This window comes from Lithobates pipiens, unplaced genomic scaffold (assembly GCF_037356315.1).
Source record: "Lithobates pipiens isolate NorthernLeopardFrog02 unplaced genomic scaffold, aLitPip1_a1.2 Scaffold_18, whole genome shotgun sequence".
Classification (NCBI taxonomy): domain Eukaryota; kingdom Metazoa; phylum Chordata; class Amphibia; order Anura; family Ranidae; genus Lithobates; species Lithobates pipiens.
Window position 1 is genome coordinate 356487838 of NW_027507758.1, and position 17347 is coordinate 356505184.

At 40.8% G+C, this 17347-nt stretch overlaps 1 protein-coding gene across 4 annotated transcripts in view; it reads left to right on the top strand.

Moving 5' to 3' along the window:
* FGF12 (fibroblast growth factor 12) overlaps nucleotides 1-17347 on the top strand; it is a 619715-nt gene that overhangs the window by 431775 nt on the left and 170593 nt on the right. For all 4 annotated transcript variants that reach the window (XM_077487534.1, XM_077487533.1, XM_077487532.1 and 1 more), the window contains one exon: nucleotides 15422-15532. In XM_077487534.1, coding sequence (XP_077343660.1) covers nucleotides 15422-15532 — 111 coding nt within the window. The remainder of the gene's footprint in view (nucleotides 1-15421; nucleotides 15533-17347) is intronic.

Sequence of the window (17347 nt, forward strand, 5' to 3'; positions counted from 1 at the left end):
TGCGCCCCCAAATGGCTATGAATGCGGCCCAACACAAAATGTAAACTTACCTAAAAATGTTGATTTTTTTTTTGTAAAAATGCGTTTACACTTAGGGGGCACATGTGGCTAAAGAAAATGTTGCACATTTATATAATTATATAACTATAATGTGGTGCTAATGTGGTGCTTTATTATTATTATTATACATGATTTATATAGCGACAACAGTTTACGCAGTACTTTACAACGTATAAGGGAGCACAACACTTTACAGTACAGTTCAATACAAAAGGTACAGAAGGGCCCTGCTCGTAGAGCTTACATTCTAAAAGGAGGGGATGGTGGTACAAAAGGTAATAGCTGCAGAGAATGATTTGATGATAAACTGTCTATTCTTCAAGCCTATAAGTATGGCACTGACATGCCTTTCCCCCTCTTAAGACTGTTGTAGTCCTTTCATAAGCAGCACTACAAAACAACAAAAAGAGGCTAAAGAAAATTTTGCACATTTATATAATTATATAACTATATCTGGTGTGCAAGAACAACCTCTGACGCTCTAATGTGGTGCTTTAAAGTCTGATAAACGTTCCATTCTTCCAGCCTATAAGTATGGCACTGACATGCTTTCCACCCTCTTAAGACTGTGGTAGTCCTTTCATGTGCAGCACTACAAAACTACAAAAAGAGGCTAAAGAAAATGTTGCACATTTATATAATTATATAACTATATCTTGTGTGCAAGAACAACCTCTGATGCTCTAATGTGGTGCTTTAGAGTCTGATAAACTTTCCACTCTTCCAGCCTATAAGTATGGTGCTGACATGCCTTGCCCCCTCTTAGGGCTGTGGTAGTCCTTTCATGTGCAGCACTACAAAACAACAAAAAGTGGGTAAAGAAAATGTTGCACATTCTTTATCCTTTAGTGTCTCTTCACTGGACTTTTATAAGTTTTATCTTCCCAAAGAAAATTTTTCCACATTTCGCAACCAAGCCTTATTCATGTCATCAGTTTTCGGCAGCACTTATAATTGTGAGCAACGATTTTTCAGAATGAAGCACACAGAGAGCAAGTAGAACCAAAATATGTAATGATCACCCTAAGAGTTCATTGATAATTGCTACTACATCCATCAAACCAAATTTTGATGTGTTAATCAAAAACAGTGTCAAATATCGCACTCGTTTTATGTTGCCCTCTTTCACTATTACAAAAAAATGAAGTTTTATTTTTCAGATAGGTACATTATCTATATTAGTGATCGTTAACTTGCGATCTGCCTGACTTCTGCTCATCAGCTATCTTTATTGTTAGTGATTTTTATGCGTGGTCCAAGACAATCCCTCTTCTTCCAATGTGGCCCAGGAAGGTCAAACGGTTGGATACCCCTGCGGAAAACAATTACTCCTTAGCGCCTCATAAATATTAAGGGGGAATTAAATTTAAGCAGGATTTTCAGTCCTGGAGTTTTCAGAATGAGCATTAAAAAAGGTAACCAGTGATTTTTAAAAATGTTTTCAAGTAATGGTATGCGAATTGGAACATGTAACACATAAAAAATAGGTGTTATCGCCATTTGTCTGCAAAATAGAAATATACTTTGAAGCTCAATTAAACTTTTTGTTTCAATCCACTATATACATACCTAGTGTATTCAAACAAAAAGTCCACAAAGTCTAAAGCTAGCCATACATTGGTCATTTTTTTTTGTTCAACCAGCAGGTTGAAAAAATAAATAAGAAATTACCTGATTCAGGGGAATCACTTCTGTTATTGTATTTTAACATCAGGGAGACTAACCCACCATCAGAATACATTGATCAATTCTGCCAGAGGCACTGATTTTTCAGGAAAATTAAATAAAATGGTATTCCTGAGCTGTCACTAATAAAGTAAAAAAATGTGATTCAAAAACAGTTAAGCAAGGCCTATAATCCACGAGCAGTCAGCTTGTACTCATACGTCACTTTCGGTCTATCTGTCGCCCAATTCCAACGTGTATCATCACGTGACTTCATCCCCTATTGAAGTCACGTGATACTTGACGATACACGTCAGAATTGGGCAACAGATAGACCAGAAATGATGTAGGAGTACAAGCTCATTGCTAGTGGATTATATGCCTTGCTTAACTGTTTTTATATGTGAGTAAAATTACATTTTTTTTAAATAAAATACCATTTAAGAAACTATGCCATCGCCACAGAGGAGACTAGGTGGAAACCCCAGAATCATATCCAAAGAGGCATTGCCATGTATCTAGTTCCTAGCGCAGCGTTTATCACAGAAAGATTCCCAAGGATAAGAGGAGGCACAAGGATCCCCCATGAGAGATATCTATAAATAATGCTGTTACCTTACAGCAGTAAGGTGAGAGGCCTGTGAGCACTGAGGTGTCAAATACACTATAAGAAGAGACATCATTCACTGCTATTCACCATTTGGAATGTGCAAGAAGTAGAGCACTTTTTGTTTAGTTGCACCTGTAGATTTACAATGTCACCGCTGGGACTTTTTTACACATTTGTCTTTACCATATCAGTCACTTTATTGGCACTTGAGATTTATGGACTTTTAGAAGTATTGACAATTTTGATTGTTCAGGAAAAACCCGACAGGCTGCTTGTACAGATGTTGATATACTGAACCATCCACATTCCGATCCATGTGTGACCACCCTTACGGTTTGTTATCTTTAGGAAGCAGCCACAGCTGAAAAAAAAAAAACAGTACCTTACTAGCTAATACCAACCTCCTGCAACATTTTTTACTGATAAAACATGGCATATTTACTGGCAGGGCACATTTTTTACTGACAACCTGAAAAATGATAGAACTCGTATTAAAAAACGAAGACAACCAATATTTAAACAGTATAAACACAATATGGAAACACTGACAATACCCATAACAAGTAATTTGCCTGGTTTGCACTTAAAAAATCTGCGCAGAATGAAAAATTATCGCCCCCCCCCCCGATTATTACAGACAGTTGTAAAAATTACTGATTTTATAAACTGTCTGTAAATTTACTGACAGTTGTATACAGCATGCTGTATAAAAGCATTCTACTAGAACCCTCCAATCAGCAGGGATTATGTGTATTGCTGCTTGTAGAGTTATAAGCCTGATTTAGCAGGGGTTGTATTAGATCTCTGCAGAGAGACCCCTGTATCCACAGGGAGAGCAAGGATCTTTCTGTACAGCATGGTGGGAACAGGCATTTCTACATGAAGATTTTTTTTATGTGTCTGCAATTTATTCAGTTGATTAATTAATTTGGATTTTTATGAATGTATGCACTGTTTTTAAAATAATAGATTTTTCCTATTTGGGAAAGTATTTTATTCCATGCCTCTGTGTCCATAGACTATTGGTAATCTTATAGGAGGTTCACTGGACAATAGATAAAATAAGAAAGGATAATAGAAATTGCTTGTCTCTTTCTAGAAATCTTTCAGAGAATTGCCTCATAATAAGCAGAAAGCTGAATCAGCTAAGTCCAAATTTGGGCTGGTAAAGTAATGCTTCAATTGAATATATTTGTACCTTTCAGGAAAAGGGATCTGCATAGTAAATCTCAACAGATAAAAAGGTTAGCTGTTTTTAGGAAAGTAAGAGATAAGAGTAAGAAAGCTTTGAAATAACTTCCATTCCATTTAGTGATTATAACAGCATACCCAAAACAAAAAATTCAAAGGATTATGCGAAAGAGCTGCTAATAATAAGGCTGTATATAAAGGTCCCACCCCGGTACAGAGACTGCGGTTTTTGGCATCCAGTCATTCATTCTCTCATCTTGCTGTGGAAACCTTTTACATTGTGTAAGCTGCCATTGCTGGCAAAAAGGAAAGTACAAAATAACAGTTTTCTCTGGGATTGCAGGACAGGAAGTCATCTGTGCGTCGGAAAAATTAGTCCCATTCACAGAACCTTAATTTTAATTATCTTAAATTTACCAACCATTCACATAATAGCATAGTCTATAATTCAGTGGAATCTCAGCAGCAGAAGCTGCCAGTGTTAGAATAATTTGTTGCTTCATTTACAGTAAGTCAGCTATCCCCAACCCTTGGCAGCTTGTGAGCCATGATGAAATGTAACAAATGAGGTTGCATCATCAAAATATTGCATTAAAATGCTGTTAATAATAATGTCTCGTGTTATAATAAAATGACATCAAATCTGCATCTCTGCTTTACTTGTTCAGAGAGAATAAATAATGCAGCAGCTGTTCAGATAGACACTGAGATGCCAAGAAGACCGACACCAAGACGTGTATTTATAGAAGAATTTGCATAGCTGTTTGTCCATCAAAATTGTATATAAAATCGTTTTGTGCAAATGGGGCAGAATCAAATGTTTTGTGCTATATTTCCTACTGATCGAGAAAATACTGCATTATGGCCAATAGATGGCACTGACTATCATGGGCAACAAGCATGCTCATCAGCTCCATCTAGTGGTATTTTCCGCATTTCCACATTCGATTATGCCCCATTTGCACAGGCCAAGTTTATATACAGTTTGAAAGGACAAACATCTGTGCATTTATTTTTAATACAAGCAAAGTTACTGAGTACTCTATGTGGCTGACACACAACTAGTTGGTCACTGCTGATCTATGTGAAAGAAGGACTCACCCTAAACCAGCAATAGGCATATGCAGGCCTTATAATCTTTTTACTTTTTAATGTAACGATCAAGGACAGATTGTGAAATGTGATCAGCGGGTACTGGCCAATAGATGACCACCAGCACCCGCTGATCGGCGAGGAGAAAGACAGGTCAGAGTTCTGCATATGTAAACAATACAGAGCTTTGTCCTGTCAGTGGGGATGTGGAGGTTTTTGTTTCCCTGCAAAGCAGGGAATAAAAACCATTACATCCCTTTGTAAAAGCAGCACGCAGTACACACATAAACACTGGCTAGGCACACATTCAACTCTTTGATCTAGATGTTAACCCCTTCCCAGCCAGTGTCAATAGTACAGTGAAAGTGCATATTTTTAGCACTGATCACGGTATTATTGTCACTGGTTCCAGCAAAGTGTCATTTAATGTCAGACTGCCCACAATACTATAACAGTCCCACTATAAGTCACTGATGGCTGCCATTACAAGTATAAAAAAACAAAAAAAAAATTCTAGTATAAACACCATAGTTTATAGGCTCTATAACATTTGCGTGAACCAATCAATATACGCTTAAGGGATTTTGACTTTGTTTTTACCAAAAATATGTAGCGTAAAACATATTGGCCTGAATTTATGAAAAAATGTCATTTAACATTTTTTTATTGGCTATGTTTTATAGCAGAAAAAAAAATATTGTTTGTTTTTCTAAATTGTTGGTTGTTTATAGCACAAAAAAAACCCAAAGGTAATCAAATACCACCAAAAGAAAGCTCTATTTGTGGTGAAAAAAACAATATGAATTTTGTTTATGTACAGCGTTGCCTGACCGCAAAAGTGTCAGGTAGCCTCCCTGGCGGTATGATTATGTCAGATTTTTGAATCGCAAAGCAGTACATGGTTTTGCATAGAAATTTGGCATTTTATATTGTAGGCCTGTAATTCTTATAATAACATACTTAAAACTGTCCAAACAAGAGTCTAGTAGACGTCCTGGCTATTATAAAGTTTGAAACACAAAATCATAAATTATAATATAATAAATAACTATAAATAATTATAAAAATAATAATATAATAATAATAATAATAATAAAATTAATTTCCCCACGATTTGCTATTATCGTTGAATTCTGCAAGTCTTCTAATTTACTATCGCTGTTTTCTATCTGGTCTAAAACCGCTTGTGTGAGAGCACCGAAAGCTGATGGTTGCCTGATTAGGAAGGGGGTTTAAGTGACCAGTGGTCAAGTGGTTAAATCTGTCCAAACAAGAGTCTAATAGACATCCTGGCTATGATAAAGTCTGAAACACTAAATCATAAATTATAATATAATAAATAACTATAAGTAATTATAAAAAATAATAATATAATAATAATAATAAAATGAATTTCCCCACGAATCACTATCGCTCAATTCTGTGTTCTAATTTACTATCGCTGTTTTCTAGCTGTCTCAAACCACTTTTGACGTAAAGGGATGCTTTTTGTATGCCATGGACAATCACAAGTTTCCAGGCAGAAAGAACAGTATATAATATAAAAGTGCATGCAGGGCAATGGACAAAGCATTAGGGACAATAGGGATGTGAAATGATTTGATACAGTAATGTAATCTGTAAGATTACAGTGTACTGTATGTGTTATGTTTTTTGTATTTTTTGAATTTGCTGCCGGGCTCCGCCCTCAACACAGAGGCATCAGGCGGAGGATCCGGCGAGGGACACAGCCGGGGGTGGGGGGGGAATCGCAGGATCCTGGTGACAAGGTAAGTAACCTGGACCAGGAATCTGTAATGTAATGAGTGTGGCTCAGGGTTACTGCTAATTTTGCTGAAATTTAACCCCAAGACACACTCAGGAATACCGCCAGGGAGGTTAAAGTAGCACAGTGCCAAAAAGCAAAAAATGGCCTGGTCATGAAGGGAGTGAATCTTCTGGACCTGCGTGGTTTGTGAGTAAATTATGTTTGTTTACTAATTTATTAACTGGTGCCCTGGGTAATGCACAAAGTTGACACACCTTTCCTGTTTCTTGTCGTACAGATATAGAAATGATTATACAGAGGCGGTTTTACCAACTTGCATACAGCTATTTCAGGCTTCTCAGCCCTCATCAGTGCAAGATATGGCTTTAATGACTCTATGGTGTAAGGCTTGTGAGTCCAGGGGAACAGTACACGTATTAAGGTTGTAGTCAGGCTGTGCAAAAGGCAACTGAAAAGCCCATCTTTAATGACTTTTCGAGTGATGGCTACATCGGGGGCTTCCAGTGCCAGGAGGGCATCAATAGATGTCCTCCTGTGATCACGCTGCTCGCGCGCCCCCCTTTGGACTCGGTTGATCACAGAACAGGGTAAAGGGCCAAACACAGTGGCCCTTTAATACGTAATCAGCTGTCAGCCAGTGACAGCTGATCACGGAAGTGAACAGAAGCCAGTTATTGACTTTTTTCTCCTCACGATCAGTGAGAGGAGCATAGAAGAAAGACAGTAACTGGCTTCTGTTACAGGGATGTCGATCCCAATCTGTGCCCGCCAATGCTGCTAATCAGTGCCCACCAGTGCCACCTATTAATGCCAACCAGTGATGCCAATCAGTGTCCACCAATGCCACCTACCAATGCCCACCAGTGCCACCTATCAGTGCCAACCAGTGCTGTCTAATCAGTGCCGCCTACCAGTGCCTATCAGTGCCCACTGGTGCCACCTATCAATGCCCACCAGTGCCACCTATCAAAAGCCTTTGGTGCCACCTATGAGTGCAGCCTCATCAGAGCCTCCTCAGTGTCCACCAGTGCCACCTCATCAGTGCCCCCCCAGTGCCACCTCATTGTTGCCCATCCGTGCAGCTTCATTAGTGCAACCTATCAGTGCCACCTCATCAGTGCCCATCAGTGAAGCCTTACCGGTGCACATCAGTGAAGGAGATAAATTACCTGTTCGCAAAATTTTATGACAAACTATCAAAAATGTTTTTTTTTCAACATTTTTGTTTCTTTTTGTTTCTTTAACAAAAAATAAAAAACCCAGCGGTAATTAAATACCACCAAAAGAAAGCTCTATTTATGTGAAAAAATTGATAAAAATGTAGTTTGGGTACAGTGTTGCATGATGCAAGTGTCATTCAAAGTGTGACAGCGCTGAAAGCTGAAAATTGGCCTGAGCAGATAGGGGGTATAAGGGCCCAGTAAGAAAGTGGTTCAAGTACTGGGACCCAGCATTACCTTCTTATGACAGAAGGTATGTACACATCCTCACCAGCATGAAATGCCAAAACAAAGAGCTCAGTCACTGCTTTATTCCTAAGGGAAATATATTTGCTATTTAGATTACTAGTTACATGGGAGAAAATCCATCACTTACCTTTTGGAACAGATTTTAAAGTGGGAATTCTTTGAATCAACTCAATATCCTGCTGCCTCACTAGACCATGCAGTGACACCACTGGTGTGTAGGGTAAATCATTGTGAGTCTGTCTAACACATGCAGGCATCAATACAGACCATAGGGTATAGAATACGGGTCCTTTATGCTACAGGCCTTTTGCAGCCTGACAGAATGTGTTTAATAATGTGGAAGACACATATCACATGGGACTAAGCAAAGCAGATAGAACATCTGTCTCCGGATTCAAGAGATAAAAAGAGGTTTGCCCAGAAGTGTTTCATAAATACAAGTGTGCCACTGTTACAGATTTGCGGTGTTGCAATGCCAGATTGTCAGATGGAACAGATTGCCAACTAATGAAGCCAATGTAGCACATTTGCAAGAATACAGAAATCTAAATGAAGTAAGAGATGCAAGTCATTACTGACTGCTTACCAGTTTTATATGAATCTGGCAACTGCTAAAATGTACATGTTAGTATGAGGGCTGTATTTGTTTAATCACTTGCCTTAAAGCGGAGTTCCAGCCATTTATATGTTTATTAACCACTTGCTGACCAGCTGCCGTCATTATACTGCGGTAGGTCGGTTCACTAACGCAAATCCCACAAGGTGTAAGACGACTCCTTTAAGAGCCATAGCAGGCGCGCACCCGCCTTGCACCTAGTGCACATGGCCGGGGGCCACGATGTCTGCCGACCACCTGCTACCGCGGGGAAGAGAGCCAGAGTAGGGATCTGTCAGTGTAAAGAAATCTGCTGTTTCTAGTGATTAGGAACAGCAATCTCTCTCACCTTCCCTGCCAATGACATTTATACAGTAATCAGTGCATTTTTATACCAATGATCACTGTCCCAGAAGATTGCAGGGAGGGAGGGGGGAGAGGGGAACTTCCACTCTGCGCCACGGCACCATGCGCGGACGGGGAAGCTGCATTCCTGTCAAAACTAGGTACCCCCCCCCCCCAAAAAAAATATTACATGCCAAATGGGAGGAGGTGACAAGGGAACTAGAAGAGGTCTTGGAAGGAACGAAGAGAACAATTTAGTTGGTATTTTGAGACTAGGTTACTGATGTCGCTATTTTAAATGGAATAGGTTGTTTTACAAGGTGAGTGTTCACATATACTTTAACCCCTAATGACCAAGCTCCAAACACATCTTAATGCCTGAAATCAGTTTTATAATTTGGTCATGGGTCCCTAAAACTGCACATATCTTATCTGAATTATACTGTTTTTTTCCAGGACAAATTGGGCCTTCATTTGGTGATAAATGGTAATGGATATCTTCTGTTTTTTATTTATTTTTTTTGTTTTATTATTATCAAAGTTAAACTGACCCCACATAGTAGAAAATATATATATATATTTTTTGAATTTTACTTTTATATTTACTTATTATTATCATACCCCACCAACAAAGAACAAACCGAAATAAACTCTCCTACTCTTGTTGATCGCAGCAATGCCACATATGTGTATATTATTTGTTGTTTGTACCTGTAGACACTACTATGCTAAACTGGAACATTTCGCTCACTTTCCTAAATCTGAGTTAAATGTACTGCCCTGCAGAATAAGCACACGGCACTCTGTAGAGGGTTGGTAGGAGTGCTCCATAAAGGGTTGGTAGGAGTATACTTCCTGAAACCTGTGCTGAGTAAGGATGAGCTCAGGCGTGTTCACACAGCCCACATGCAGAGTCCGCCAGGAAGTCAGCATGGTGCTGCACTAATAACAGACATTTTTCCGATGTGCGGCTGCAGAGATCGGGAAATGTCTCACTGCCTGTTATTAGCGCCGCGCTGCCTTCCTGGCGGGCTCTGCACGTGGGTTGTGAAAACACGCCTGAGCTCATCCCTAGTTCTGAGCAGGGGCGGACTGACCATTGGGCCACTCGGGCACTGCCCGAGGGCCCCATGCCACTAGGGGGCCCCCATCAGGGTTGCCAGCCTTAGTAAAACCAGGGACAGTATTTAAAAATTTGTGTTTTTTTTTTACATCTGTCTCTGAAATGTCCCTTACCGACATCCTTTTGGTCTAAAAATCCTGAGATTATAGCTGCCCCACCTCTCCAGTACCTTCTCAGCCAATAGAAACATGTCTGTGTATACTGTGTGATTGTATACTGTGTGTGTGTGTGTTTGTGTCTACTGTGTGGCTCCATAATCTCTGATTGCCTGGGGGCCCCATAATCTCCTATTGCCCGGGGGCCCCATGAGTTGTCAGTCCGCCCCTGGTGCTGAGTAGTATCATCTTTATTTGATTTGTGCATCGCTATTTGCAATCAAACTTTCAAGGCATGTTTGACATTGATTAGTGGTCATCAACCCCGTCCTCAGGGCCCACTAACAGGCCAGGTTTGCAAGGTAACTGAAATACATCACAGGTGATATAATTTGCTGCTCGGTGATTGCAGTATTCTAGTCTGTATCTCCCCAAGGTAATACATAAAACCTGGCTTGTTAGTGGGCCCTGAGGACAGGGTTGATGACCACTGCTGTAAGGAACTTCTTGGTACTTGCATTTATGTTTACCAGGTTTCCTTTATGTAAGGGCCCAGAGGGAAGGTGTTCCAGCATGACCAGCATGTGTGTTTTAGGATTCTCAGACTGCAAAATAGTAGTGGGGTGTGTGGATGTATTACAGCAACATCTGGGTGAAAAGATGAACTACCCAGCAGGTAGACTGTGTTACCTGTAACCATCTCATTTAATTTTCAAGTACAACTATACATCTATAATAAATGTGACATGCGTCAGCTATGCACAGCTCCATTTATATTGATGTTATCCCTAAAAAGTGCCTCCCCCTTGTATGTTTAAAAAAAAATGCATTTTCAATCTCTATCAAGCGCTTCCTCCATCTGGATGTTAAGCGTGTGTTGGTGTGGAGGATTAATCAGCATTTCATCTTGCCTTCCTGAATCCCTGCAAGTGATTGTGGAAACTACATTGCATTCTTGGTGCCACTTTCGCATAGTAGGGTGTAAATTGACTACAGTGATTGAATATAATGGGATGATCATTCTGTTTGGGGCGGTGTTGGGGAGGGAAAAGACATTCTATTAGGAGGAGGAGGGGGAGTACTTTGCTGAAAGCATCATGTCAGACTGTAGTCCCAAAGTCTATAGTGGCTGCAATCCATGATTACTGACTATTCGGGGGCAGTGCAGAAGAGTGGTCACTACATGGAAGGTAGAGATAACAGAATGGCATTGAAGTCATTTTTTTTCTCTAACAAATACACAATTTTTCATATGCATAAATACTAGCATAGGCTTTGAATGGCATTGCTGTTTATAATATATTCCCTACAGTTCCAGTTCCACTTACAATTTTCACTAGGGTTTATCTTCAACTGCTTTGGTTATCCCAAAGCCAAATGATGGTGCAACTCTCCATTAATGGATTCAACATAATGTATAAAAAATGTAATATTAGTTCAGCTGCAGCTTTTACTGTCTTTTGGAGAGAGAGTAAGAGGCCAACAACAGGGGGACAGTACTACCGATGGAGAATACAAGGCAGAAGAAGTAAACTGGTGCCTTTCTACAACTCAAATAGTAGCTATGGATGGATTTGAACTTTATGTAGATGCACACCCTGAACATATTCTTTTTCTATTTTTGGACAGTATTGGATAATATTGAATGGTATTATGTGGGAATGTGAAATTTTACTCCAAATTTCTCCTGCTGTACATTCTATGATGTTATAGCAATAAGATTGACATTGAAACTAGCCAGAATATGACAACTTGATTTCTACTGCGTGAGGCACGGTGCTGCTTCCCTGAGGAGATTTCATCCGATGAAAGCATTTATGGCACATACAAGTTTGTCTAATGAATTAGCAATCAGGTATTTTATCTTAGGTTGTTATAACGTATTGGAGTTTCTGATGACTGTGGTAGGTACAGGCGGTGCACACTGATGCAATGCTGTAGGCACTTTAGAAGCTTCCTCCTCTTCTTACAGAAAAACAAAATCAGTGTGTACAAAGACCTCTAGTCACCACAGAGATAACTTTATGTGCTCTGTATTCACACTGAAGTAAACATAGCTTTAATAGAGACAGCATCATTTTCCAGGGGTGCCAATTCATGGCCCTATATGTTCTACTATCCAATTTTGCAGCTGAACTTCAGGTAAACAGCTAAATACACACATGAAATACAAATATGAGAGCTAATTTACCTGCCAAAGGCATTGTATTTCTCAATTTCTGGGATTTTCACAGCTCTGCCCCATTGCAGAGCCCTGCTAGCAGTAGAGGGACCTAACTTTTATCTGCTTCAGTTTCATTTTTGTTTACATGTCCCCCCACCCGAGACTGGACAGTGAAACGAAAAGCAGAACTCTGATGAGATCGTTTCTTTCACTCTTCTCTCTCTTCCCATAAGAATGCTTATTGCACTACAGCACACCGGATTGGCTCCTTGTACTGCTTTTCCCTCCCCCTTTCTGAGCTCTGCTGTATAGTTACATAGTTACTTACGTAGGTTCAAAAAAGATAAAAGTCTATCTAGTTCAACCAATAGATATAAAAATAAATAAACTGAATAAATTAATAGAAAACCTCCTTATACAGAATTCTATACCCACAGTTGATTCAGAGGTAGGCAAAAATATATAAAGCAGGGAACTGCAAAAAAGTTGAAACCAGGTCAAATTCAGGTACTCAGACTGCTTAACCACTTGCCGACCAGCCGTTGTCATTATACTGCGGCAGGTTGGCACGGCTGCACGAATCGCCGAAGGTGTACGTTGGCTATTTTAAGAGGGATAGGGAGTGCACACGCGGCTTGACGCTGGAGCGCAATCGCTCCACAGAGAGCCAGAAAGGGGATCTGTGTATGTAAACAAACAGATCCCCATTATGACAGGGGAGTAGAGAGAGTCTTGCTGTTCCTAGTGATCAGTAAGATTGATCTCTCCCCTCCTCCAGTCAATCCACTCCCCCACAGTTAGAAACACCTTCCATGGAACACTTAACTCCCTAATCGCCCCCTAGTGTTAACTCCTTCCCTGACAGTGACATTTATACAGTAATCAGTGGCTGTTTTTAGCTCTGATCACTGTATAAATGTCACTGGTCCCAAAAAAGTGTCAAAAGTGTCTGATCTGTCTACCGCAATGTTGCAGTCCCGCTAAAAATAGCAGATAGCCACCATTACCAGTAAAAAAAAAAAATACCATAAATCTATCCCCTATTTTTCAGACCTGCCATTCATACATCCGTACCACATGCACAGACTGTAAAACGGTTGTATACCCGCTAATAAAAAAAAACTAAACTGTAAGGCAAAGGCATAATGAGCTAGTATTGCATATTAGCTCATTATGAAATACTTACCTTAGAACGAGGTCCCCACATCGCATCCCGGTCAACGCAGAGGGAGCTGACATTTTCCCCAGGTTTTCCAGGTTCGCGGTTCTGGCACTGTGAGTGGCCAGATCTGCTTGGACGTCACTCCTGTGCTTGCACGCGGGAGTCCTGAGTTCAGGCAAGGTCCAACGTCATACTCCGGACCTTCACTGTGCATGCACTGCTTACGTCAGCGTAAATATTTCCTAAACTGTATAATAAGGCTTACCTGTAGGTAAAAATGTCACAAAAGGGTATACAATCACTTTAAGGCCCGTACACACAGGCCGAATATTGGGTGGTGTGGGCTGCTTCAATAGAAGCCGTCCAACATTCAGCTTGTGTGTACAGCAGCCGGTCTGTTGAAGGGGCATGACCAAAGAAGGTCTGCCGATCGGCATCTGATCAGCTCTTTCAGCCAATGGCTGAGAGCGCTACAGTGTGTTCTCTGGTCAGAACAATATTGCATAGTACAGCGACTCCTCCCAAACTCTCCAGTTTTCTTTCGTTCAGCCCGCTGGGTTGAGAAAAAAAATGAATAGTGTGTACTAGACTTTAAGACTCTTTTACATGGGCGTACTTAAAGCGGCTTATGACATCATGCACAGCTCTCTCTCACTCTTGTGAGAGTTTTCCTGGAAGGGAGGGGGGGTGAGTCATACGAGGGCCAATTAGAGCTGCAGAGCTGGAGGTGTGGCTCTGTGTGTCTGTGTAAATCCAGGCAGGGAACAAGCAGCAGCTTCAGCTGCTCACAATTAAAATGGTTGCAGCCTCAGTGGAGGCATATTTTTGCAACATATTTAGCAAGTACAGAATCACAGTATATATAAAGTAATATGCAAAGTGGTTGGAGGGAAGCTTCAGAATGGCACAGATGTTTTTATTACAAATTATGTGTGCAGACTGCAGTTCCTCTTTAAGCATACACCTGCTTAAGGGCTGCATTTTGCTTACTTGAGATGCACAGATTTTCCATGCATCCATGTGCAGGCAGTCCCATTCACGTCAGTTAGGACGCAGCACCTGCACAGACACAGCTGCTGCTCCCGATTTGACATCCTTGTGGGTGCGTGTCCCTGAAATCACACTGTGTTTAGGGACACCTAGCAATGAACAAGGCCTTATAGTGGTTTTACAAATTAAACAGAAATCCTCCCCTGTCTGTGATTTTCCAGTAACCTGGTGACCCCCCCACTGCTCTAGCTAGTATTATATGTTAGACCCTTTTCACACTGGGGAGCTTTGTACTCGCTACATCGCTAACAATAGCGCCTGAAAAGCGTCCTGAAAGAGCTACTCCATTCACACTGGAGAGGTGCGCTGGCAGGACGGTAAAAAAAGTCCTGCTAGCAGCATCTTTGGAGCAGTGAAGGAGCGGTGTGTATACCACTCCTCCACCACTCCTGCCTATTGAAATCAATGGGGCAGCGTGGCTATACCGCCGGCAAAGCGCTGGTGGTGTTAACCCTTTTTCGGCCGCTAGCGTGGGTTAAAATCGCCCTGCTAGCGGCTGAATACCTCCGCAAATACGACAGTAAAGCGTGGATAAAAATAGCGGCGTTTTACCACCGACGCTGCCCCTGCCCCAGTGTGAAAGGGGCCTTAATCATCTTGCGGGGAGCTGTGTCTAAAAGCTTGATTATTTATATTGGAAATCATCTTTTATTCTGCATTATCTCTTTCTGATCCAGATGAATTACCAACTTATGGTTTAGTTTATATGCCGATCAAAATCATACTCTTGTATTTTCCAGTATATCTTGAACACAACAAATAGAATTTCATTTGCAAACGTTAATGACCTTGCCAGAGACTGGAAGTGGTGTTTATCTGTTTTCAGTCATTTGGATTAAGTTGTTGGAGCATTTTCCCTCCTAATACAATTGCATGTCATAGAATCACAGCTGGAAGGAACTGGAGGCAGGTGATCTAGCCAGGCATAATTAGCTTATTCACTTTTTTTATCCTGGTGACTAAGCATTCTGTCCCATTGTACAATCACCAAACACAGTTCTAAGTGTTGTATTGATGGTATTTATTTTACAGAACCCCAGCTGAAAGGAATTGTGACAAGGTTATTCAGCCAGCAGGGATACTTCCTGCAGATGCACCCAGATGGCACCATTGATGGGACCAAGGACGAAAACAGCGACTACAGTAAGGAAAATCACCCTTTTCATTCCAATTATAAATCATGCTTAATGCCTGTTGAGTCGCCTATCAGGGACTTCATTTGCCTTCAGAAACAAATGACTTATAGAACAGCTGTTCACTGCAGTATTTAACTTGTTCAGAACCACAATATTATATGTCTATTTCTACACAAACACAGACCTTTTGTATGTATATAGATATGCTTCATGTAATAGATGAGAGAAGTAGATATGTCCAGCTAGACAGTACCATTTATTAGAGGTGCTGTCCAGAAAAAAATATGCACAATTATTTTAAAATGTTTTGCCTTGGAAAAATATTGTCTTGTACTATGATTACAAAATGGAAGAAGGCAATGTATAATATAGTATGTGAGTACTCTATTATTGCAATGAAAAAGCATATGGTTCTATGGTACCTACAATCTAAAAACTAGGAATGGACAGCAGAGTATGGGAACCATTTTATTCAGCATATCCAGAAAGATTGTAAGCAGTGTTGGTAACTAAGCATTGAAATGAAATTCTTGTCTTGTCACGTTTAATTATCAGGGAGAATTTAGGCCTCATGCGCACTGGGCATTTAGCCCCTGTGCGTTTTTCTGTGCCTGGAAGGTACAGGCATTAGGCTGCAGCCTGGTGAAATCAGATTGAAATACGCTGCAGTTGGGTGCTTTACTGAATGGCACTCATTTAGACCCCATTCACACCTGAGCGTTTTGTAGCTTGACGCCTGAAGCTACAAAACGCTGGAGGGGAAAAAATCCATTATTCTCAATGGAGATGGTTCACATCTCCACTCCAAGTCGCCTGAAGCCCTATGCCTGAAGCTCAAACAAGTTCCAGACCCTTTTTTGTTGCGCGAATCGGGCTGATTTGGGCGTTTTTCTTCTTTTAACATTGGTGACCTTTTGCCCTGCACAAAAACGCGGTAAAAAACGCAGCGGATCGCGGTAAAAAACGCAGCGATTCGCGATAAAAAACGCTTGAAAACGCTACGCTCAGGTGTGAATGCAGCCTAGGGCTGTATGCATTCAGGGATGCATGCCCGAAATGCAAGTATTCTGCATCCAAGCATATGGCCCTGCTGGCATAAGCCACAAAACACAAGTAACACTCAGGACAGCGTCTAGTCACATCCAACTGCAGAGTACATCAGCCTGCCATAAATTTTGATAGGCTGCAGGCAGCGGGGCTGAACACTGTAACTGTACCTCCCGGACACACAAAAACTGACATTTGGCAATAAACACTCAGTGTACATGTAGACTTAGACCGTTACTCTCTACTTGAAAGGTTGCAAAAGATTCTTTTAGCTGTGCGTATATGGTTGATAAAGTTCAATAGGATTGAGCTGCAACAGCTGTAAATATTCTGCTAACCTACAGTATCTCACAAAAGTGAGTACACCCCTCATATTTTTGGAAATATTTTATTATATCTTTTCATGTGACAACACTGAAGAAATTACACTTTGGTACAATGTAAAGTAGTGAGTGTATAGTTTGTATAACAGTGTAAATTTGCTGTCCCCTCAAAATAACGCAACACACAGGCATTAATGTATAAACCACTGGCAACAAAAGTGAGTACAACCCTAAGTGAAAATGTCCAAATTGGGCCCAAAATGTCAATATTTTGTGTGGCCACCATTATTTTCCAGCACTGACTTAACCCTCTTGGGCATGGAGTTCACCAGAGCTTCATAGGTTACCACTGGAGTCATCCTCCACTCCTCCATGACGACATCACAGAGCTGGTGGATGTTAGAGACCTTGCGCTCCTCCACCTTCCTTATGAGGATGTCCCACAGATGCTC